The 25,607-nt window shown below is 45.3% G+C and overlaps 1 protein-coding gene across 3 annotated transcripts in view; it reads right to left on the bottom strand.

Moving 5' to 3' along the window:
* The window catches only part of ANO6 (anoctamin 6), a 302,301-nt gene that overhangs the window by 33,133 nt on the left and 243,561 nt on the right, over positions 1 to 25,607 (bottom strand). For 2 of the 3 annotated variants that reach the window (XM_069764475.1, XM_069764474.1), the window contains 2 exons: positions 11,462 to 11,567; positions 3,427 to 4,342 (listed from right to left, as the gene is read on the bottom strand). In XM_069764475.1, the coding sequence (XP_069620576.1) occupies positions 4,136 to 4,342; positions 11,462 to 11,567 (313 nt within the window). In that variant the 3' untranslated portion in view covers positions 3,427 to 4,135. Of the gene's footprint in view, positions 1 to 3,426; positions 4,343 to 11,461; positions 11,568 to 25,607 lie in introns of those variants that run through there. The other variant, XM_069764476.1, reaches the window with a different exon arrangement.

The raw sequence follows: 25,607 nt of genomic DNA, 5'->3' as shown, positions 1-25,607 counted from the left end.
ACACAGTACACAGCAGGGGCACATTTATAAGATTCTCAGCACAGGAATTTTTTTTTTTTTTTACACACATCCAATTGTGGAACTTATTTCAAGATCTATTGATTAAAATTAACTTTGTGTGTGGGAAAACCCAACTTAAATATATACATGAAATGCTAAGGCTAAACAACCCTGCAGACTTAGCTGGATCCGACTGGAGAGGAAGTATTGTAATGGCAGCTTATGTTGGAGAGTCTCATCAGCCTAGTCCATGTTGTTACTGTTACTGTGCAGCCGCAATATAGTATTAACATTGTATGGTGAGATATATATATATATATATACATATATATATATATATATATATACACACACACTTTTCCTTGATCGGCTGGCCTGGTGAGTTATCACATGTGCATCATGACGCAAATATGAAGTGGCACCATGCGAGCTAATCAAAAGAGGAGTCCGGATTCCATCAGGTAAGAGGCATCTCTCGCAGCTCCCCAGAGATTACGGACCGAGTTGATGGACTGCATCCTGAACATCATTGTGCACCATTTCTCATTATGGACGGTAGGTTTTTCATCTCAGAAGAAATACATTCCTATACTGAGCATTTATATTATAAAGGCACTGAGCCCTTAACGTTCATATGGATGTGTATTACAATGCCATATGGATTTCATTGCTTTTAGTGGAATTCACCTCGGTAATACATCATGCCATATGTTTGACTTGTTGATTCATAAAGAATCCATCAGAACAAAACTTTTCAGTGGCCTCGCATAAAATTTAGGGCACACATATTCCAGAATGGGTCATGTAGCAGTCTGCAGGCACAATGCAAAGATCTACAATATGGCTTATGTTAGAATATTTCCAGAAACTTTTGATATGGAATCAATTGGTAATTTTTAAACAGTGGTTTCCAGAATAAAATACATTAAGCGAAAATAAAATAAAGACAAATTACAATGATTAAAAGTTGAGCGAAATAAGGCACTTTTTTTAACATTACAATTTATATCTAGAAGACGCAAAGCCCTTTATTTATGTGGTGTATTAATAGTCCATCAAATATTTAACAAGTTGGCAGTGAGAAAGGACATTTCAATTTCTCAGACATGTTCTTAAAGGGAATGTGTCATCAAAAATGATATGTTTAATTCAGGTTGATGTTAAATGTATATTTTAACAAGATTTTTTTCCATATCACCATTTATGTCAGAAATCTTGAAATTTTCATGCTGCTCACTAGGTCTAATATTAGACACTTCCTTTTTCTGTACAGAAAACTTTTCCACAGTCTCTATCATCACACACAATGAAAGGTGGAATCTCTATACACGCCATTCACCTAAGCACAAGACCTCTGCCTTGCTGAGAACATGCTTATTAAATAAATTCACTTTAGTAGAGTCCCTGTGCCCAACAGGGAGTAGACATCTAATTTTATGCTTAGATGCCAGTTCAAGATTGCAAAAACTTTTTTTTCAATATAGTGATATGAAAAATAAAAAAAAAATTACAAAAAAATAATTTATAGACTTACTGTATTTTCAAATAATTTTTCATAAAAAGTTGTGATGTGTGCATGAGGACTGTCACTATTTCTGGCCATTATATAACTTTTATTCTGCATTTTTCACCAGTTTTCCACTTGGCAAGCTCTCTCTCTCGATCTGCAATTGGCTGAATTGGTGGGAAATTACCTACTATGATCTCTTTCATACGCATCACAGCATACAGGGACAGATTCCTACCCTTTATTGCAGAGTTAGCGAACAGAAAAATGGCAGTAGCATGGAAGAAACTATACAGAAGTACTAAGCATTGTAGATGTGAATCCAGCTCTGGAAAGTGGTAAAAGAGTTTTATAAAGCTCAGCACAATTTTTCTTTGTTTCCCTCTGCCTGTTCTCTCACACTGCTCCTCGCTCTTTCTCCTCCCCGAATAGAATAGGAGGAGTAACGTGACACCTCAGTGTCCTGGCAGTCTAGTGTCTTAAGCAAGACAGAGGTCAGTGTTATTTTCAGAGAGGATGTCAAGTTTAGGAGGCGCGGTAGGGAAGAAGATATATGAAAAGCTTCTTCTATCTGATTGTGTTATGATTATTGTATTAAATTGTACTATGATTTATGCAATGTTTGTTGAAAGTACAGTTCCCATTTTGCATAAAAACCTGATTAAAAGACAATTTTGTGATGCAACATTCCCTTTAAAACAGAACTTGCCAGAATGGATGTGGATAATCCATCCATCATTCACTGCTGAATATGGCTTAAGACGATATCCAGTAACATGCTTGATAACATGTAGTAGACAAAAACATTTATGATCTATATATGTATATAAAAAATATTTGGCACTGGTTATAGAAATGTGTAGTAGTCAAAAGTCTGTTGAGTCACACTAGAGATCCAGCCTTGACATTGCATAGAATATAGTGGCACAAAGATTTATTTGCAAAAGAGCTGTATTATAGGTACTCTATCTTGTCACAATGCCGCTTGGTGCAAAAGTGGCTTTTTCCCTTTTGATGCATAGATGCATTGTTTAACTGTTTTGTATTTCACAGTTGCAGGAGAATATAACAAGTGCAAATTTATATGGTATATTATGTATCTTGTATGGACACACGTTCTACATAGGGGTATGGCCCTTTCAGCCACCTCCATTACTAACAAGTCCAGTGGCACTATGGAAAGGTGGAAACATCTGGAAGTAGTAACAGTTGATCCGTTCTGTTAAAGCCACACATGTATAGAAAATACGAGCCTCAAGTACTCAAATGAGTAGTGTATAAAAATGGTCTTCAGTTGCAACTTAAAGGGAACCTGTCACCCCGAAAATCGCGGGTGAGGTAAACCCACTGGCATCAGGGGCTTATCTACAGCATTCTGTAATGCTGTAGATAAGCCCCCGATGTTACCTGAAAGAGGAGAAAAAGACGTTAGATTATACTCACCCAGGGGCGGTCCTGCTGCTGGTCCGGTCGGATGGGCGTCTCTGGTCCGCTGCGGCGCCTCCCATCTTCATTCCAAGACGTCCTCTTCTGATCTTCAGCCATAGCTCTGGCGCAGGCGTGCTTTGTCTGCCCTGTTGAGGGCAGAACAAAGTACTGCAGTGCGCAGGCGCCGGAAAGGTCAGAGAGGCCCGGCGCCTGCGCACTGCAGTACTTTGCTCTACCCTCAACAGGGCAGACAAAGTACGCCTGCGCCGGAGCCGTGGCTAAAGATCAGAAGAGGACGTCTTGGAATGAAGATGGGAGGCGCCGCAGCGGACCAGAGACGCCCATCCGACCGGACCAGAAGCGGGACCGCCCCTGGGTGAGTATAATCTAACGTCTTTTTCTCCTCTTTCAGGTAACATCGGGGGCTTATCTACAGCATTACAGAATGCTGTAGATAAGCCCCTGATGCCGGTGGGCTTACCTCACCCGCGATTTTTGGGGTGACAGGTTCCCTTTAACTTCAAAACTGGGTTTGGAGGAAAAAGTTTCACAGGAAGTTCCCTCACCATTAAAACACACATTACCATCTATGGTGTTTTTTGGAGTGATGAGTCATGTTTCATTGTTTAAAAAACTGTTTCGGAGAAGAAGGTGGTTAAGGCTTCTCTCCAGTGAAGAGAAAACTTACTTCATCAGCATAGAACTAACCATTCTCGTAAACGGAGTTATTCTATTGTTTGACAAGAGTATAACAGTTCGGCATGACCGTTATTTTTTGTGAAACTTGCGTTATGCATTTAGGACATTTTTCATAGTGCGTCGAGAGGCTGTTATGGACAGGGTTGTGGTTCTACATGGATACCATAATTAGATTATGACATACTTTCAACCAACATGTCTATGTATGTATAGCGATGAACACACAGACTTTACATATACAAACACCAAAGAATATAACACATACTGATATAAAACATAAATGTAAATCTCCATAAAAAAACATTTGTGTATGAAGAACACAATATTTTCTAAAAAAAAATATGGTGCCTTCATTTAAAAGTGTAAATTCTTTATTTGTATAGTTACAAAATGTATATGTGAAATATTGTATAATGCATACTGGTGTCATTTTTCATTCCAGGGTATTCCCAGAAACCTTTAAGAACAACGTCTTGTGTCCTGAAAAAAACCCAAGGAGGTCTAATCTAACTTGTCCACAATCACATTGTCCACACCTTTTAGAATTTTATTAGCGAAACTTCCCATCTGTTTTTTCACCAACTTCAGATGTTTCTCATGTAAAAGCTTCTGTGTGAGGTAGCGCTCTCTCTTGATTTTGTCTTTGGTTTCATTGGAAATGTCAGGTATAATGTAAGATATAATGAACTTAATAAAGTACACAACATGCTGAAAAAGGGAAGAGAATACAGTTGGTCACAATAGAATTACACGATGAGCATTTTAATGTATCTGATATTATGCTAAAGCTAATGTATAAAGTGTTCAAAGAGGTTGTCCAGCCACCTGTTAAAAAAAAACAACCCTGTAATTAATTTAAAACAAAAAAAATGTCATACTTACCTTCCCAATATTACATCGCTCCAAGGCTGATTCTACTGAAGTGACAACTGCTGCTACAGATCGGCTGTAGTGGTGACATCTCACTTTGACAACTTATCACTTGAGGAAACACTCCCATCAAAGCTTTTCTCCTCTTAATATATTACAGTCAACATATTAGATAGCACTGTGTACTTACAATTGCTTATCTTCCCTTTCTACCCAGCTAATTCTTCTGTTTTCCATTAGGTCTATGATATCACGAGATTAAAAACTGACTAGTTGAATCCTTCTAAGCTCTATGTAGAAACTGGAGGTCAATTTTTCCTACACGAGTCATAAGTCACTGCAAAATCACTGATGGGGAAGGATGGGAGCAGATGGGTCAGGAGTTGAAGAGGGGAATGATAAAGGCAGGGACAAAATGCTTACTGTTTCTACACAGAGAAGAGAAAAGAGAAGAATTGACTGGGTAGAAAGGCAAAACTAGCAATTACAAGTACACAGTGCTATATAATATGATGATTGCAATATAATAAGAGGATAAAAACTTTGATGGGAGGGCTTCTTTGAGCAGAAGAAAGAGAAATCAGTGTGAGACTAAGATGAAGCAACACCACAGGAATAGCGGGGAATTTGGTAGGCGATTATTTCTTTTATCTCATTTTACAATACTGTAGACTGTTTTTTTTATCAACAGGCATAGTTTAGGTGACTGGATAACACCTTTGAACTGCAAGGGAAAGGAAGTGAACAAGCTAGTCTGACCAAACACCCTTAAAGCACCACTCAAGCAATTTTTTTCCAATCCCTTTGATGCATTTAGTTATCATATTTTTCGGATTATAAGATGCACTTTTATTGCCCTAAATTTTGGGGGAAAGTGGGAGGGGGGGGTGCGTCTTAAAATCCGAATGTGTGCAGTGCTGTAGAGGTGGGGCGGCCCTGGAATGGTGTCAGGGGACTTGGGTGGGCTGGCTGCGGGCTGCAGAGACAGCGGGAGGTTAAGTGCTCCCGCTCATTAGCCCCATGTAATATTCACCCGTTGTCCATCACCTCGGTGCTGAAGCCGCGCTGATTTGGTTGACAGGGGAGCGACGCATATTACATGTGCCTGCACTCCCCCCCCCATCATGAATATGTTCCCCCGGTCACTATATATGCTCCCTCCCAGTCAGTCTATATGCCCCCCTGCTTGCACGCACATGATAAAATAACAAACACTTAACTCACCTTCCGATGATGGCTCCGTGCTCCCAGCTCCCCCGTGGCTCTTCCTGTGTCTGTGCCGACATCCGATCATATGATCGGCACAGCACAGTGATGTCATCACTATGTGCCCAGGTCACATGATCGGATGCCCAGGAAACAGGAAGCACAACTGAGGAGCTGGGAGCACGGAGCCATCATCGGAAGGTGAGTTAAGTGTTTGTTATTTAATCATGTGGGGGGCAGTGGTGTGCCAGCAGCACAGGGGGGGGCAGTGGTGTGCCAACAGCACAGGGAGGCAGTGGTGTGCCAGCTGCACAGGAGGACAATGTGCCAGGATGGGGGTTATTGTTATGAAAGGTAATTCAGTACCACAATGGACATAGAGGTCAGCGCACATACAGTGACCTGGCAATAACCCAAAAAACAAGAACGAGCTCGGAGACGTGGGAACTCTGTTGACCGCAATCCCTAATCCTCTCCAACCACACTAAAGGCAGCCGTGGATTGCGCCTAACGCTGCCTATGCAACTCGGCACGGCCTGAGAAACTAGCTAGCCTGAAGATAGAAAATAAGCCTACCTTGCCTCAGAGAAATACCCCAAAGGAAAAGGCAGCCCCCACATATAATGACTGTGAGTTAAGATGAAAAGACAAACGTAGAGATGAAATAGATTTAGCAAAGTGAGGCCCAACTTTCTGAACAGAGAGAGGATAGGAAAGGTAACTTTGCGGTCAACACAAAACCCTACAAAAACCACGCAAAGGGGGGCAAAAAGACCCTCCGTACCGAACTAACGGCACGGAGGTACACCCTCTGCGTCCCAGAGCTTCCAGCAAGCAGAAAAAAACAAATTGACAAGCTGGACAGAAAAAAACAGCAAACAAATAGCAAAGAAGAACTAAGCTATGCAGAGCAGCAGGCCACAGGAACGATCCAGGAGGAAACAGGTCCAATACTAGAACATTGACTGGAAGCCAGGATCAAAGCACTAGGTGGAGTTAAATAGAGAAGCACCTAACGACTTCACCACATCACCTGAGGAAGGAAACTCAGAAGCCGCAGTACCACTTTCCTCCACCAACGGAAGCTCACAGAGAGAACCAGCCGAAGTACCACTTGTGACCACAGGAGGGAGCTCTGCCACAGAATTCACAACAGGTGATATACCGTATATACTCGAGTATAAGCCGACCCGAGTATAAGCCGACCCCCCTAATTTTGCCACAAAAAACTGGGAAAACTTATTGACTCGAGTATAAGCCTAGGGTGGAAATGCAGCAACTACCGGTGAATTTCAAAAATAAAAATAGATCATTATTTCCCCATAGCTGTGCCATATAGTGCTCTACACCATTCATATTTCCCCATAGCTGTGCCCCATATAGTGCTCTGCACCGTTCACTGTGCCCCCTAGCTGTGCCATATACAGTGCTCTGCACCGTTCACTGTGCCCCATAGCTGTGCCATATACAGTGCTCTGCACCGTTCACTGTGCCCCATAGCTGTGCCATATACGGTGCTCTGCACCGTTCATTGTGCCCCCTAGCTGTGCCATATACGGTGCTCTGCACCGTTCACTGTGCCCCCTAGCTGTGCCTTATACGGTGCTCTGCACCGTTCACTGTGCCCCCTAGCTGTGCCTTATACGGTGCTCTGCACCGTTCACTGTGCCCCCTAGCTGTGCCTTATACGGTGCTCCGCACCGTTCATTGTGCCCCCTAGCTGTGCCTTATACGGTGCTCTGCACCGTTCACTGTGCCCCCTAGCTGTGCCTTATACGGTGCTCCGCACCGTTCATTGTGCCCCCTAGCTGTGCCTTATACGGTGCTCTGCACCGTTCACTGTGCCCCCTAGCTGTGCCTTATACGGTGCTCCGCACCGTTCACTGTGCCCCCTAGCTGTGCCATATAGTGCTCTGCACCGTTCATTGTGCCCCCTAGCTGTGCCTTATACGGTGCTCTGCACCGTTCATTGTGCCCCCTAGCTGTGCCTTATACGGTGCTCTGCACCGTTCATTGTGCCCCCTAGCTGTGCCTTATACGGTGCTCCGCACCGTTCATTGTGCCCCCTAGCTGTGCCTTATACGGTGCTCCGCACCGTTCATTGTGCCCCCTAGCTGTGCCTTATACGGTGCTCTGCACCGTTCACTGTGCCCCCTAGCTGTGCCTTATACGGTGCTCCGCACCGTTCACTGTGCCCCCTAGCTGTGCCATATAGTGCTCTGCACCGTTCATTGTGCCCCCTAGCTGTGCCTTATACGGTGCTCTGCACCGTTCATTGTGCCCCCTAGCTGTGCCTTATACGGTGCTCCGCACCGTTCACTGTGCCCCCTAGCTGTGCCTTATACGGTGCTCTGCACCGTTCACTGTGCCCCCTAGCTGTGCCTTATACGGTGCTCTGCACCGTTCATTGTGCCCCCTAGCTGTGCCTTATACGGTGCTCCGCACCGTTCACTGTGCCCCCTAGCTGTGCCATATAGTGCTCTGCACCGTTCATTGTGCCCCCTAGCTGTGCCTTATACGGTGCTCTGCACCGTTCATTGTGCCCCCTAGCTGTGCCTTATACGGTGCTCTGCACCGTTCATTGTGCCCCCTAGCTGTGCCTTATACGGTGCTCTGCACCGTTCACTGTGCCCCATAGATGCTCCACATTAATCTGTGCTGCCGCCGCTACTGCTGCAATAAAAAAAAAAAACCACATACTCACCTCCCTTGATTGCAGCTCCCGGCGTCTCGTTCCGGCGCCTCCATCTTCCCGGCGTCTCTGCTCTGACTGATCAGGCAGAGGGCGCCGCGCACACTATATGCGTCATCGCGCCCTCTGCCTGATCAGTCAGAGAGCGCAGACGCCGGGAAGATGGAGGCGCCGGCCGGGAAGATGGATCGGCGCCCGGCGGCTGGAACGAGGACAGGTGACTATAACATACTCACCTAGTCCTGGCGATCCTCGCGCTGTCCCTCTGCCTGGTCTTCGGCGCTGCAGCTTCTTTCTCTATCAGCGGTCACCGGCACCGCTGATTAGAGAAATGAATAAGCGGCTCCGCCCCTATGGGAGGTGGAGCCGCTTATTCATTTCTGTAATGAGCGGTCCCACGTGACCGCTGAAGAGAGGAAGAAGCTGCAGCGCCGAAGCCCGTGGGACTGCAGGGACAGCGCGAGGATCGCTGGGACTAGGTAAGTATACCCCAGCGCCCTCACCTGCCGACCCCACCGCTACCGTGACTCGAGTATAAGCCGAGGGGGGCACTTTCAGCCCTAAAATTTGGGCTGAAAATCTCGGCTTATACTCGAGTATATACGGTAGATACCAGGATGAGGGACATATATATGATTTGTAATACGGACACTAGCATTATAAAACAGACCCCCATTTAACATAGAAAATAATTTTTTTCGATTTTTCTTCACCAAATTTGGGGGTGCGTCTTACAAAGCGAAAAATATGGTACATATTAACAAGCCGGCATTTTCCTCTGTTTTCAAACCCGCTCCCATTGCTCCAGCACCACAACTGCTTTTATAACCCTCCAGATCACTCTGTGTTATAGAAGATCATTTTCTCAATACAAATCTATGGGTCTCAGAACGAGACTATAGTGCATTTAGAAGATTTGAAAAAGTGACTTCGGCTTCACACAGCAACCACTGTGTGGTTTGGCTTGTCACAACTGCAGTCACGTGGTGCCAGAACAGGGCTGAGATTTGCTGAAGATGGATACAGGTGAGTATGTAATGACATGCATTCCACTTACATAAGTGACCCCTAACAAAGGAATCGGAAAAATCCCCCACACAAGATTGGTGCTTTAATTCTGGATAGGTCTCAGAAAAAGAAAAAGGTAAATAAGGAACAGATAACAAATGGGTACACTGCACATCTTGAGGTACAGTGGGGGGAAAAAAGTATTTAATTAGCCACCAATTGTGCAAGTTCTCCCACTTAAAAAGATGAGAGAGGCCTGTAATTGACATCATAGGTAGACCACAACTATGAGAGTCAAAATGAGAAAACAAAACCAGAAAATCACCTTGTCAGATTTATTTTGCAAATTATGGTGGAAAAAAGAACTTGGTCACCTGAAATCATGCAAGATTTCAGGCTCTCACAGACCTGTAACTTCTTCCTTTAAGGGTATGTGCACACGTCCGGATTTTTAGCGGTTTTTTTGCGGAATTTCGCTATAAAAACGCTATAAATCCGGGAAAAAAACGCTAACATTATGCATCCTATCTTTTAGAATGCATTCCGCATTTTTTGTGCATATGTTAGCGTTCTTTTCCGCAAATAAAACGCATTCCGCAAAAAGAACGGACATGCTCATTCTTTTTGCGGATTTTTTGCGGATTCCATGTCAAAAAGGACATTCCGGAAAAAAAAAAAAAAAAAAGCACAAAAAATCCGCGCAAAAAACACGCAAATTCCGCGAGAAATCCGCGCGAAAAAAGACGCGGATTTCTGGCAGAATTCTCAGGATTTTGTCAGGAAAAAAACCTGACGTGTGCACATACCCTAAGAGGCTCCTCTGTCCTCCACTCATTACTTGTAGTAATGGCACCTGTTTGAACTTGTTATCAGTATAAAAGACACCTGTCCACAACCTCAAACAATCTGAGTGGGTAAACTTGCACAATTGGTGGCTGACTAAATACTTTTTTCCCCACTGTGTAACAGGTACCCATTCAGATGGAGACGTTTATTCTCAGCGAGGTAAGGCAAGTTTAGGACCTGGTATAAGAGAGATGCCGTAAAGTGCCTACCAGGTACACATAAAAGTGGCCATTTTTATGCGCTAAACGCTCTCATTTTTCATATTTCTAGTGCAGTAATGCAGTTCAATTTTCGTGTTTCGTGTTTGCATGTTTTAGCGCTGCACTGTGCTGCCTTATTTACTTGACTATACATGAGTTGGCGACTCTAGGTTCAGCACCTGTTCACACTCAGTCTATGTATGGAAGTGACGGTCAGTCTTTTGAAATGTATTCTTTAGCCTTCTGACTGAGCACTCCGCCTCCTAGTCACAGGTGTTTTAATTACAGCAGGTCCATTACCCCTCCATAGAGAGAGAGAATTTTAGTCTAAGAAGAGGTTTCACAGGTACCCATTCAGATGGAGACGTTTATTCTCAGCGAGGTAAGGCAAGTATAGGACCTGGTATAAGAGAGATGCCGTAAAGTGGCTACCAGGTACACATAAAATTGGCCATTTTTATGCGCTAAACGCTCTCATTTTTCATATTTCTAGTGCAGTAATGCAGTTCAATTTTCGTGTTTCGTGTTTGCATGTTTTAGCGCTGCAGTGTGCTGCCTTATTTACTTGACTATACATGAGTTGGCGACTCTAGGTTCAGCACCTGTTCACACTCAGTCTATGTTTGGAAGTGACGGTCAGTCTTTTGAAATGTGTAACAAATACGGCATTTTTATAGTGGCAACTAGAGATAAGCAAATAGATTTCCAGCACCCAGTGAGAGTCTCAGCAGGCCACAATGATGATATTGCGCTGGGCCTAAAAATTAGAAGAGGCCAGAGATTGCAGCAATTTGCAGGGCTCCAGTCAAGCAGCTATGTTATACTGACGTGGCTGCTGGACCAGCGTCTTGTGAATTGATTCACTCATCTCTAGTGGAAACAAGATATATTGCAAAATTCAATTACTACTTGCAAATGCAAAATGCCAATCTGATGTTCTGTAGATTGAAATATATTGTTTTACAACCATTCCCAAACATACAAAAAAATTTTTTAATGACTTACCTCCATAACAATGAGGAAAGATAGCTTAGCAGCAATTACATGCCAATAAAACATGCTGTATTCATACTGGTGTTCATGGCCAGGTGGATATCGGAAATCACGGTACCTAAGGATTGTTACAAACATTTAGTTACATGTAATGACATGCAGTAACCAGAAGGTGGAGGAAATCTGTTACTAGATTAGGTGTAATTAACGTTTCCTGCCTATAAGAGCTTTAATACTGATATGCCACATGTAGGTGATAGAGTTGAGCGACCTTGACCTTTTTAGAGTCGAGCCGGGTTTCGCGAAACCCGACTATCTCAAAAGTCGGGTCGAGTGAAATCGGCCGATTATGACGTAAAGTCGGGATCGACCGAAACACGAAACCCAATGCAAGTCAATGGGGCAGCATAGTCGGCAGTGAGTGGGGGCCAGGAAAACACCTAGAGTGCCCATTTTAATGTCAAAACCATCCATTCTTCTTAATGAAGCTTGTCAAGCGTAATTTACCTTATAATAATTGGAAGGCATTTGAAATTGGGGGTCATTTGGCTAAAGTTGTGGTGGGTAGGGCTGGTTCAAGTAATTAGTGGGCCCAGGAAATCTGGACCACGTCACGGCAGTGGAGCAGGGAGAGGTAAGTATTTCAACTTTGCAAGTGCTGTGAACCTGAGCAAGCAGGGGGGGCCCACTCGTTGGCATTGGCACTGGCACAGGGCCACTCAAAGTACGGCGGTGTGTTTGCACGGCAGGGGCGCCTCCCACCGGCAGCAACACTTTTGCGTACTATGAGAGGCCCTGTGCCAGTGACGTCGCCAACTAGTATTCCTCCCCCCACCTGATGAAGGAACCTGCACTTTCATCTGCACCTTCCTCTTTGTCCCCGTGTAAGGTGGTATGGTATGCGGGAAGAGCAACCTGACTTTCAGCAGGGTCACAATGTTGTTGTGTAGCGTGCACGGGGAATGTTGCGTTATGGGTCAATATACCAGCAGACTCATCTATCACTGGCTGGGCAATGGGCAGGATGAGGAGGAAACACAGATATAGGCCCAAAGAATAAAGTTGGCTAAATGCAGTTCAAAATTGGTAACACAGGAATAACCAGGGGGCATTGCAGTGGAGGACAACTGGAATGAGAGGCTGACACAGAGAGTAGGCCCAAATCAGTAAGTAGTCGAAATGCAGTTCAAAATTGGCAACCGTAGTAAACAGGCGGCACAGCTTTGTTCAGTGGAGGAGAACAGCAAGGAGTGGCAGACACCGATAGTAGGCCCCAACCCAACTAGTAGGCCAAATGCAGTCTAACATTAACAACTACTTAACGAGCGCCTGAAAACGGAATTTCAGGACAGGAAACCAGGAGAACAGCAAGGAGCGGCAGACACTGTTAGTAGGCCCCAAACCAACTAGTACGCCAAATGCAGTTGTTCCATTTAACCACAATTTAACGAGAGCCTGAAGATAGAAGCTCAGGAAAGGCAACCTGGAGAACACCTTGGAGTGGAACACACCATCTCTCTCCACCCCATACCCATTTTGTAGGCCTAATGCAGTAGTTTTCTACAACTACTAAACGAGAGTCGGAAGACCGAAGCAATGGCAAGGAAACCTGGGGAACACCTTGGAGTGTAACACCATCTCTCTCCACCCGATACCCATTTTGTAGGCCTAATGCAGTGTAGTTTTCTACAACTACTAAACGAGTCGGAAGACCGAAGCAATGGCAAGGAAACCTGGGGAACACCTTGGAGTGTAACACACCATCTCTCTCCACTCGATACCCAATTTGTAGGCCTAATGCAGTGTAGTTTTCTACAACTACTAAACGAGAGTCGGAAGACCGAAGCAATGGCAAGGAAACCTGGGGAACACCTTGGAGTGTAACACACCATCTCTCTCCACCCGATACCCATTTTGTAGGCCTAATGCAGTGTAGTTTTCTACAACTACTAAACGAGAGTCGGAAGACCGAAGCAATGGCAGGGAAACCTGGGGAACACCTTGGAGTGTAACACACCATCTCTCTCCACCCGATACCCAATTTGTAGGCCTAATGCAGTGTAGTTTTCTACAACTACTAAACGAGAGTCGGAAGACCGAAGCAATGGCAAGGAAACCTGGGGAACACCTTGGAGTGTAACACACCATCTCTCTCTACCCGATACCCAATTTGTAGGCCTAATGCAGTGTAGTTTTCTACAACTACTAAACGAGAGTCGGAAGACCGAAGCAATGGCAAGGAAACCTGGGGAACACCTTGGAGTGTAACACACCATCTCTCTCCACCCCATACCCAATTTGTAGGCCTAATGCAGCCTACTTTCCGACAACTACTAAACGAGAGCATGAAGATCGAAGCTTAGGAAAGGCAACCTGGGGAACACCTTGGAGTGTAACACACCCTCTCTCTACACCACGGAAGGGCTGATTCTTAGGAAGGAAGGCTGTCGGAAAGAAGCAGGGCGCGTCCGAGGGTGATTATATTCTTATTAGGTATATACTCACCCTCGGACGCGCCCTGCTTCTTTATTTGTAATGAATGTTTATTTGCAATGTGGTTTTGACTTACTCTATTTTTTTGGTAAATAATGATTTTATTATTTTCATTGTTTTGCATCTTCTTGGCAATAATATAAAGAAGACGCGACAGGACAACACTCGGTGGATGCCATATCTGTGTTTTAAATTAAAAAAAACCTTTCAGTTAACTACTTGCAGGAGAAAGTTATTGTAGCTGGTGGCCATTTTTAGTACTGTACCAGATTTTTGTTGTATGTGTTTGTTTTTAATGTTAAAATGTCTGCATTTGATATCTCTCCAGTATTTTCTTTTTTATAAGCAAAATACTTATTTTTATATTTTCTGATGTTGGTTCAAGGGGTACACGGGCAGCAGTAGACAGGTCAGTGGAGGCCTAGTGGAAGGAGGGACCGCAGACAGGCTTTGAAGGCCTAACATAATAAATTGGGCTGGCTGTAGGCAATTTAAAATTGGTTCCAGGGGAACACGGGCAGCAGTGGCCTGGTCAGTGTAGTAGTAGTGGAAAGAACGGGCCGCAGACAGGCTTCGAAGGCCTAACATAACAAAAATTGGGATGTAGGCAATTTACAATTGGTTCCAGGGGAACACGGACAGCAGTAGACAGGTCAGTGGAGGCCTAGTGGAAGGAGGGACCGCAGACAGGCTTCGAAGCCCTAACATAATAAATTGGGCTGGCTGTAGGCAATTTAAAATTGGTTCCAGGGGAACACGGGCGGCAGTAGACAGGTCAGTGGAGGCCTAGTGGAAGGAGGGACCGCAGACAGGCTTTGAAGGCCTAACATAATAAATTGGGCTGGCTGTAGGCAATTTAAAATTGGTTCCAGGGGAACACGGGCAGCAGTGGCCTGGTCAGTGTAGTAGTAGTGGAAAGAACGGGCCGCAGACAGGCTTCGAAGGCCTAACATAACAAAAATTGGGATGTAGGCAATTTACAATGGGTTCCAGGGGAACACGGACAGCAGTAGACAGGTCAGTGGAGGCCTAGTGGAAGGAGGGACCGCAGACAGGCTTCGAAGCCCTAACATAATAAATTGGGCTGGCTGTAGGCAATTTAAAATTGGTTCCAGGGGAACCCGGGCAGCAGTAGACAGGTCAGTGGAGGCCTAGTGGAAGGAGGGACCGCAGACAGGCTTCGAAGCCCTAACATAATAAATTGGGCTGGCTGTAGGCAATTTAAAATTGGTTCCAGGGGAACACGGGCAGCAGTGGCCTGGTCAGTGTAGTAGTAGTGGAAAGAACGGGCCGCAGACAGGCTTCGAAGGCCTTACATAACAAAAATTGGGATGTAGGCAATTTACAATTGGTTCCAGGGGAACACGGACAGCAGTAGACAGGTCAGTGGAGGCCTAGTGGAAGGAGGGACCGCAGACAGGCTTCGAAGCCCTAACATAATAAATTGGGCTGGCTGTAGGCAATTTAAAATTGGTTCCAGGGGAACCCGGGCAGCAGTAGACAGGTCAGTGGAGGCCTAGTGGAAGGAGGGACCGCAGACAGGCTTCGAAGCCCTAACATAATAAATTGGGCTGGCTGTAGGCAATTTACAATTGGTTCCAGGGGAACACGGACAGCAGTAGACAGGTCAGTGGAGGCCTAGTGGAAGGAGGGACCGCAGACAGGCTTCGAAGCCCTAACATAATAAATTGGGCTGGCTGTAGGCAATTTAAAATTGGTTCCAGGGGAACCTGGGCAGCAGTAGACAGGTCAGTGGAGGCCTAGTGGAAGGAGGGACCGCAGACAGGCTTCGAAGCCCTAACATAATAAATTGGGCTGGCTGTAGGCAATTTAAAATTGGTTCCAGGGGAACACGGGCGGCAGTAGACAGGTCAGTGGAGGCCTAGTGGAAGGAGGGACCGCAGACAGGCTTCGAAGCCCTAACATAATAAATTGGGCTGGCTGTAGGCTATTTAAAATTGGTTCCAGGGGAACACGGGCAGCAGTAGACAGGTCAGTGGAGGCCTAGTGGAAGGAGGGACCGCAGACAGGCTTCGAAGCCCTACCATAATAAATTGGGCTGGCTGTAGGCAATTTAAAATTGGTTCCAGGGGAACACGGGCGGCAGTAGCCAGGTCAGTGTAGTAGTAGTGGAAAGAACGGGCCGCAGACAGGCTTCGAAGGCCTAACATAACAAAAATTGGGCTGTAGGCAATTTAAAATTGGTTCCAGGGGAACACGGGCGGCAGTAGACAGGTCAGTGAAGGCCTAGTGGAAGGAGGGACCGCAGACCGGCTTCGACGCCCTAACATAATAAATTGGGCTGGCTGTAGGCAATTTAAAATTGGTTCCAGGGGAACACGGGCGGCAGTAGACAGGTCAGTGGAGGCCTAGTGGAAGGAGGGACCGCAGACAGGCTTCGAAGCCCTAACATAATAAATTGGGCTGGCTGTAGGCAATTTAAAATTGGTTCCAGGGGAACACGGGCAGCAGTAGACAGGTCAGTGGAGGCCTAGTGGAAGGAGGGACCGCAGACAGGCTTCGAAGCCCTAACATAATAAATTGGGCTGGCTGTAGGCAATTTAAAATTGGTTCCAGGGGAACACGGGCGGCAGTAGCCAGGTCAGTGTAGTAGTAGTGGAAAGAACGGGCCGCAGACAGGCTTTGAAGGCCTAACATAACAAAAATTGGGCTGTAGGCAATTTAAAATTGGTTCCAGGGGAACACGGGCGGCAGTAGACAGGTCAGTGGAGGCCTAGTGGAAGGAGGGACCGCAGACAGGCTTTGAAGCCCTAACATAATAAATTGGGCTGGCTGTAGGCAATTTAAAATTGGTTCCAGGGGAACACGGGCAGCAGTAGACAGGTCAGTGGAGGCCTAGTGGAAGGAGGGACCGCAGACAGGCTTCGAAGCCCTAACATAATAAATTGGGCTGGCTGTAGGCAATTTAAAATTGGTTCTAGGGGAACACGGGCGGCAGTAGCCAGGTCAGTGTAGTAGTAGTGGAAAGAACGGGCCGCAGACAGGCTTCGAAGGCCTAACATAACAAAAATTGGGCTGTAGGCAATTTAAAATTGGTTCCAGGGGAACACGGGCGGCAGTAGACAGGTCAGTGGAGGCCTAGTGGAAGGAGGGACCGCAGACCGGCTTCGAAGCCCTAACATAATAAATTGGGCTGGCTGTAGGCAATTTAAAATTGGTTCCAGGGGAACACGGGCAGCAGTAGACAGGTCAGTGGAGGCCTAGTGGAAGGAGTGACCACAGACAGGCTTCGAAGGCCTAACATAAGAAAAATGTAAATACAATGGTATTGACAGTGCCAGGCATTGAAGGATGTCAGCGCATAGACTAAACATTGGTGGAGCTGTGAGAGAAAATTTTGCAAGTGGTAGAGCACTGTTTGACCTGGGGGGGGACTGTCTTGTGGCCGGCGGTACAGGCCCAGGGCCCCTCATATTACAACGGTGTGTCTGACGTTGGGTGCGCACCACCACCGCCAGACACTTTATTGTACTATGAGGGACCTAGTGGCAGTGCCGTCGACCAAAAGTGGGCACACCCACCTCTTCAGACAAACAGTACTCTCACGGGTGCTGGCGCCAAGTGGCGATACCACGGCCCCGTGTGGGGACTTTGGCCATTTAGGGAGGTGTTAACATGTCGGATGCTGGACAATCAGGTGCTGCAAATTACGAGATTGGAAAAGTCGTTCAGAATAGTCCACAGGCAAGACCTTTACATAGGAAAGCTAGGTGTCAGCCGGGCAAGGTGGGGCAAAAGATTTCGAAATCCAGTTGTGGTTCATTTTAATGAAGGTTAGATCATCTACATTTTGGGTAGCCAGACGAGTCCTTTTTTCGGTTAATATTGAACCTGCAGCACTGAATACTCTTTCTGATAGGACACTAGCTGCCGGGCAAGCAAGCTCCTGCAATGCATATTCTGCCAATTCTGGCCAGGTGTCTAATTTTGATGCCCAGTAATCAAATGGGAATGACGGTTGAGGGAGAACGTCGATAAAGGATGAAAAATAGTTAGTAACCATACTGGACAAATGTTGTCTCCTGTCACTTTGAATTGATGCTGCAGTACCTGTCCTGTCTGCGGTCATAGCAAAATCACTCCACAACCTGGTCAGAAAACCCCTCTGGCCAACGCCACTTCTGATTTCTGCCCCTCTAACACCTCTGGTCTGCTGGCCCCTGCAGCTCGTGTTAGAACGATCACGGGCGCTGTGTGCAGGGAATGCCAGAAGCAAACGGTCAATAAGAGTTGATTGTTTGGTTGCTAATATTAGTTCCAAGTTCTCATGTGGCATTATATTTTGCAATTTGCCTTTATAGCGAGGATCAAGGAGGCAGGCCAACCAGTAATCGTCATCGTTCATCATTTTTGTTATGCGTGTGTCCCTTTTGAGGATACGTAAGGCATAATCCGCCATGTGGCCCAAAGTTCCAGTTCTCAAATCTGTGGTTGTGCTTGGTTGAGGGGCAGTTTCAGGCAAATCCACGTCACTTGTGTCCCTCCAAAAACCAGAACCCGGCCTTGCCGCGCCAACAATTTCCACTGGCCCCGGAAAAGCTTCCTCATTAAAAATATAATCATTCCCATCATCCTCCTCGTCCTCCTCCTCCTGTTCGCCCGCTACCTCGTCCTGTACACTGCCTTGGCCAGACAATGGCTGACTGTCATCAAGGCTTTCCTCTTCCTCAGCTGCAGACGCCTGATCCTTTATGTGTGTCAAACTTTGCATCAGCAGACGCATTAGGGGGATGCTCATGCTTATTATGGCGTTGTCTGCACTAACCAGCCGTGTGCATTCCTCAAAACACTGAAGGACTTGACACATGTCTTGAATCTTCGACCACTGCACACCTGACAACTCCATGTCTGCCATCCTACTGCCTGCCCGTGTATGTGTATCCTCCCACAAAAACATAACAGCCTGCCTCTGTTCACACAGTCTCTGAAGCATGTGCAGTGTTGAGTTCCACCTTGTTGCAACGTCTATGATTAGGCGATGCTGGGGAAGGTTCAAAGAACGCTGATAGGTCTGCATACGGCTGGAGTGTACGGGCGAACGGCGGATATGTGAGCAAAGTCCGCGCACTTTGAGGAGCAGGTCGGATAACCCCGGATAACTTTTCAGGAAGCACTGCACCACCAGGTTTAAGGTGTGAGCCAGGCAAGGAATGTGTTTCAGTTGGGAAAGGGAGATGGCAGCCATGAAATTCCTTCCGTTATCACTCACTACCTTGCCTGCCTCAAGATCTACAGTGCCCAGCCACGACTGCGTTTCTTTCTGCAAGAACTCGGACAGAACTTCAGCGGTGTGTCTGTTGTCGCCCAAACACTTCATAGCCAATACAGCCTGCTGACGTTTGCCAGTAGCTGCCCCATAATGGGAGACCTGGTGTGCAACAGTGGCAGCTGCGGATGGAGTGGTTGTGCGACTGCGGTCTGTGGACGAGGTCTCGCTTCTGCAGGAGGACGAGGAGGAGGAGGAGGGGGTGCGAACGGCTACAGCCAACTGTTTCCTAGACCGTGGGCTAGGCAGAACTGTCCCAAACTTGCTGTCCCCTGTGGACCCTGCATCCACCACATTTACCCAGTGTGCCGTGATGGACACGTAACGTCCCTGGCCATGCCTACTGGTCCATGCATCTGTTGTCAGGTGCACCTTTGTGCTCACAGATTGCCTGAGTGCATGGACGATGCGCTCTTTAACATGCTGATGGAGGGCTGGGATGGCTTTTCTGGAAAAAAAGTGTCGACTGGGTAGCTCGTAGCGTGGTACAGCGTAGTCCATCAGGGCTTTGAAAGCTTCGCTTTCAACTAACCGGTAGGGCATCATCTCTAACGAGATTAGTCTAGCTATGTGGGCGTTCAAACCCTGTGTACGCGGATGCGAGGCTAAGTACTTCCTTTTTCTAACCATAGTCTCATGTAGCGTGAGCTGGGCTGGAGAGCTGGAGATCGTGGAACTAGCGGGGGTGCCGGTGGACATGGCAGACTGAGAGACGGTGGGAGATGGTATTGTTGCCGCCGGTGCCCTAGATGCAGTGTTTCCTACTACGAAACTGGTGATTCCCTGACCCTGACTGCTTTGGCCTGGCAAAGAAACCTGCACAGATACTGCAGGTGGTGCAGAAAATGGTGGCCCTACACTGCCGGAAGGGATGTTGCGTTGATGACTAGCTTCATTGGCCGAGGGTGCTACAACCTTAAGGGACGTTTGGTAGTTAGTCCAAGCTTGCAAATGCATGGTGGTTAAATGTCTATGCATGCAACTTGTATTGAGACTTTTCAGATTCTGCCCTCTGCTTAAGGTAGTTGAACATTTTTGACAGATGACTTTGCACTGATCAATTGGATGTTGTTTAAAAAAATGCCAGACTGCACTCTTTCTAGCATCGGATACCTTTTCAGGCATTGCAGACTGAGCTTTAACCGGATGGCCACGCTGTACTCCAACAGGTTTTGACTTTGCCACGCGTTTTGGGCAAGATACGGGCCCGGCAGATGGAACCTGTTGCGATGTTGATGCCTGCTGCGGCCCCTCCTCCTCCGCTTCAGAACTGCTGCCGCCTGCACCCTGTTCCCCCAATGGCTGCCAATCGGGGTCAAGAACTGGGTCATCTATTACCTCTTCTTGTAGCTCGTGTGCAACTTCGTCTGTGTCACCGTGTCGGTCGGTGGTATAGCGTTCGTGATGGGGCAACATAGTCTCATCAGGGTCTGATTCTTGATCAGCACCCTGCGAAGGCAATGTTGTGGTCTGAGTCAAAGGAACAGCATAGTAGTCTGGCTGTGGCTGTGCATCAGTGCACTCCATGTCAGATTCAACTTGTAATGGGCATGGACTGTTAACTGCTTCACTTTCTAAGCCAGGGACGGTATGTGTAAAGAGCTCCATGGAGTAACCAGTTGTGTCGCCTGCTGCATTCTTCTCTGTTGTTGTTTTTGCTGAAGAGGACAAGGAAGCGACTTGTCCCTGACCGTGAACATCCACTAACGACGCGCTGCTTTTACTTTTACCAGTTTCACGAGAGGAGGCAAAAGAGCTAGAGGCTGAGTCAGCAAGATAAGCCAAAACTTGCTCTTGCTGCTCCGGCTTTAAAAGCGGTTTTCCTACTCCCAGAAAAGGGAGCGTTCGAGGCCTTGTGTAGCCAGACGACAAACCTGGCTCCACAGCTCCAGACTTAGGTGCAATATTTTTTTTCCCACGACCACCTGATGCTCCACCACTACCACTACCCTCATTACCAGCTGACAATGAACGCCCCCGGCCACGACCTCTTCCACCAGACTTCCTCATTGTTTTAAAAACGTTACCAAACTAACGGTATTTGTTGCTGTCACACAACTTACACGGTGAGCTATAACTTCAGTATGATTTAGCTACCCCTTTACAGGTGGGTGAGACCACAACGAAAATCAGGCACAATGTTACACACTCTGTTGTTGGTGGCAACAAATGAGAGAGATGCCACACACGCAGGACTGTCACTGAAGCGCAAATGTAAATATTAATCTCCCACTGATTTGTTTTTTTTTTTTTTTTTTTAACAGGGAGACTTTAGAAAAAAAAAATAATAAAAAAAATGATTTTTTAAGGAAGAATTTATAAACCAAATAAAATGAAATGATTGTTTCAGGGAGAATTTAGAAAACAAATAAAACAAAAAATAGGCTTTCTAGGGCCCACTGAGTGAGAGAGGACGCACACAGGAGTCAGGAGTGGCACACAAGCCCAGAGGCCAATATTTATCTCCCACTGATTGATTTAGTGATTTTTTCAGGTAGATTTTGGAACCCAAATCAAGCAAAAAAATAAATAGGCTTTCTATGGCCCACAATTGGAGAGAGAGAGAGAGATGGCACACCCAGGAGTCAAGACTGGCACACAAGCAGAAAGGGCAATATTAATCTCCCACTGATTTGATTTTTTTTTTTTTTTTCAGGGAGACTTTAGAAAAAAAAAAATACAAAAAAATGAATTTTTCAGGAATAATTTAGAAACCAAATAAAATAAAATGATTTTTTCAGGGAGAATTTAGAAAACAAATAAAACAAAAAATAGGCTTTCTAGGGCCCACTGAGTGAGAGATGACGCACACAGGAGTCAGGAGTGGCACACAAGCCCAGAGGCCAATATTTATCTCCCACTGATTGATTTAGTGATTTTTTCAGGTAGATTTTGGAACCCAAATCAAGCAAAAAAATAAATAGGCTTTCTATGGCCCACAATTGGAGAGAGAGAGAGAGAGAGATGGCACACCCAGGAGTCAAGACTGGCACACAAGCAGAAAGGGCAATATTAATCTCCCACTGATTTGATTTTTTTTTTTTTTTTCAGGGAGACTTTAGAAAAAAAAAATACAAAAAAATGAATTTTTCAGGAAGAATTTAGAAACAAAATAAAATGATTGTTTCAGGGAGAATTTAGAAAACAAATAAAACAAAAAATAGGCTATCTAGGGCCCACTGAGTGAGAGATGACGCACACAGGAGTCAGGAGTGGCACACAAGCCCAGAGACCAATATTTATCTCCCACTGATTGATTTATTGATTTTTTCAGGTAGAATTTAGAACCCAAATCAACCCAAAAAATAAATAGGCTTTCTATGGCCCACTATTTGTGAGAGAGATGGCACGCTCAGGACTGGCACACAAGCCCAGAGGCCAATATTAATCTCCCACTTTTTTTTTTTTTTTTCCAGGGAAAATTTATAAACCCAATAAAAAAAATAATAAATAGGCTTTCTATGGCCCACTATCTGAGAGAGAGAGATGGCACGCTTAGGACTGGCACACAAGCCCAAAGGCCAATATTAATCTCCCACTGATTGATTTATTGATTTTTTCAGGTAGAATTTAGAACCCAAATCAAGCAAAAAAATTAATAGGCTTTCTATGGCCCACTGAGTGAGAGATGGCACACACAGGAGTAAGGAGTGGCACACAAGCCCTGAGGCCAATATTTTTCTCCCACTGATTGATGTAGTGATTTTTTCAGGTAGATTTTAGAACCCAAATCAAGCAAAAAAATAAATAGGCTTTCTATGGCCCACTGAGTGAGAGATGACACAGACAGGGATGGCACTCTAGCAGAAATGTCAATCTTAATCTCCCACAAAAAAAAAAAAAAAGGAACTGTCCTTCAATTACTATCTCCCTACAGTAATCTCAGCCAGGTATGGCAGGCAGCAATAAGGAGTGGACTGATGCACAAATTAAATAAAAAGTGTGGACAAACAAACAAGATAGCTGTGCAGAAAGGAAGGAACAAGAGGATTTGTGCTTTGAAAAAAGCAGTTGGTTTGCACAGCGGCGTACACACAGCAATGCAGCTATCAGGGAGCCTTCTAGGGCAGCCCAATGAGCTACAGCGCTGAGGAAAAAAAAAAAAATGTAGCTTCCACTATCCCTGCACACCGAAGGTGGTGTTGGGCAGTGGAAATCGCTACAGCACAAGCGGTTTGGTGGTTAATGGACCCTGCCTAACGCTATCCCTGCTTCTGACGAAGCGGCAGCAACCTCTCCCTAAGCTCAGATCAGCAGCAGTAACATGGCGGTCGGCGGGAACGCCCCTTTATAGCCCCTGTGACGCCGCGGACAGCAAGCCAATCACTGCAATGCCCTTCTCTAAGATGGTGGGGACCAGGACCTATGTCATCACGCTGCCCACACTCTGCGTTTACCTTCATTGGCTGAAAAATGGCGCTTTTCGCGTCATTGAAATGCGACTTTGGCGCGAAAGTCGCGTACCGCATGGCCGACCCCGCACAGGGGTCGGATCGGGTTTCATGAAACCCGACTTTGCCAAAAGTCGGCGACTTTTGAAAATGAACGACCCGTTTCGCTCAACCCTAGTAGGTGATATATAATTTCTGACAGAAAAGAGTTGTAAACTTAGTATAATCCGTTCGGCAAAATCTGACAGTCTGCTGTGACTACGTTGTCTAATCATGAAACACACACAGCAAAGTATAATTAAAAATCTATTTCATTAGATTGTAAGAAAAAAGTCAGATACCAGTAAGCGAAATTACTAATTCCAGAAAACGACACTAAGAGGCCATGATAACCCCTGACTATTTGACTGTATATGCATATGAGCATATATACACATGCAAACATACATGTATACAGCACTAGTCAATAGTATGAACACACCAGTTCAAAGCTTTCCTTTTTTTCCAATTTTGGAATGGGCACAATGCAGAATCAGATTGAAGCAGTCAGATGACAAGGAAAAGCAGCCAAAAAGTGCTCAGCACCTGGGAACTCCTTCAACACTATTAGAAAACCATTCCAGGTGACTACTTGATAAATCTGCTTCAGAGAGTTCTGTGGTTGGGTAAAACGGTCATCAGAGTAAAAGGGAGTACTAAAATGATCACATTCTAATTTGTTTCACATGTTTCTTTATTTTTTGTTTTCATGTGTGTTCCTTCATAGTTTTGATTGTTGCCATCAATCTGAGTTTACAATGTGAACATTCCAAAAAGAACAAGAAAAAACACTGCATAAACAGGTGTGTCCAAACCTTAGACCAATACTATATCTATCAAGACCTCTAGATACTCATATACTACTCACAAGAAGCTAGGGATGTTTGGTTTTTGGGCAAAATTTATGGAAAACGTAAAAAGTTCATGCTGCAGCTATATTTTAACATAAGAATATGGCATTTAAGTAGAAGCATGCAATCGTGATTTCCTCATCCAAAACAATTTATTGAACCAAAAGCCAATTGGGTATACCCCAATAAAAAATGTCAATGTCTCAATAACTTGTCATGTCGCCTTGAGCATCACTTACAGCTCGAAAACGACGTCTCATACTATTCACAAGTCGAGATAATGTCTGCTGAGGAATGGTGTTCCACTCTGCTACACGGTGACTCAGCTGATCCCATAGGTTTTCTATAGGATTCAGGTCTGGAGAAAGTGTAGGCCACTCCATGTGAGATACCCCAGGCTCCAGCAGCCGTTCCCTGATGATGCCATCTCAAGGAGCTGGAGCATTGTCGTCCATTTGCACATCCCCATTTGGAGGTTGTTCCCACCCTGTTTTTTATATTTCTGTTCTATGTTTGATGTTTTGTTCTTTTAATTTATATTACAATAAATTATGAAATGTTATATTGTGGCTGAAATCACTTTATATCCCTAAATGGTATTATACAGTTACGTTGGGTAATGTGGATTCTAACTACAGTTAAGTCCATATATACTGTATTTGGACAGAGACAACATTTATCTAATTTTGGTTATAGACATTACCACAATGAATTTTAAACAAAACAATTCAGATGCAGATGAAGTTCAGACTTTCAGCTTTCATTTGAGGGGATCCACATTAAAATTGGATGAAGAGTTTAGGAGTTTCAGCTCCTTAACATGTGCCATCCTGTTGTTAAAGGGACCAAAAGTAATTGGACAATTGACTCCAAGGCAATTTCATGGACAGGTGTGGGCAATCCCTTCGTTATGTCATTCTCAATTAAGCAGATAAAAGGCCTGGAGTTGATTTGAGGTGTGGTGCTTGCATTTGGAAGGTTTTGCTGTGAAGTAAACATGCGGTCAAAGGAGCTCTCCATCCTTAAGCTGCGAAAACAAAAAAAAACCATCCGAGAAATTGCTACAATATTAGGAGTGGCAAAATCTACAGTTTGGT

The sequence above is a fragment of the Ranitomeya imitator genome, chromosome 4, assembly GCF_032444005.1.
Source record: "Ranitomeya imitator isolate aRanImi1 chromosome 4, aRanImi1.pri, whole genome shotgun sequence".
In the NCBI taxonomy this organism is placed as follows: Eukaryota; Metazoa; Chordata; class Amphibia; order Anura; family Dendrobatidae; genus Ranitomeya; species Ranitomeya imitator.
This window is presented reverse-complemented; position numbering and strand designations above follow the sequence as displayed.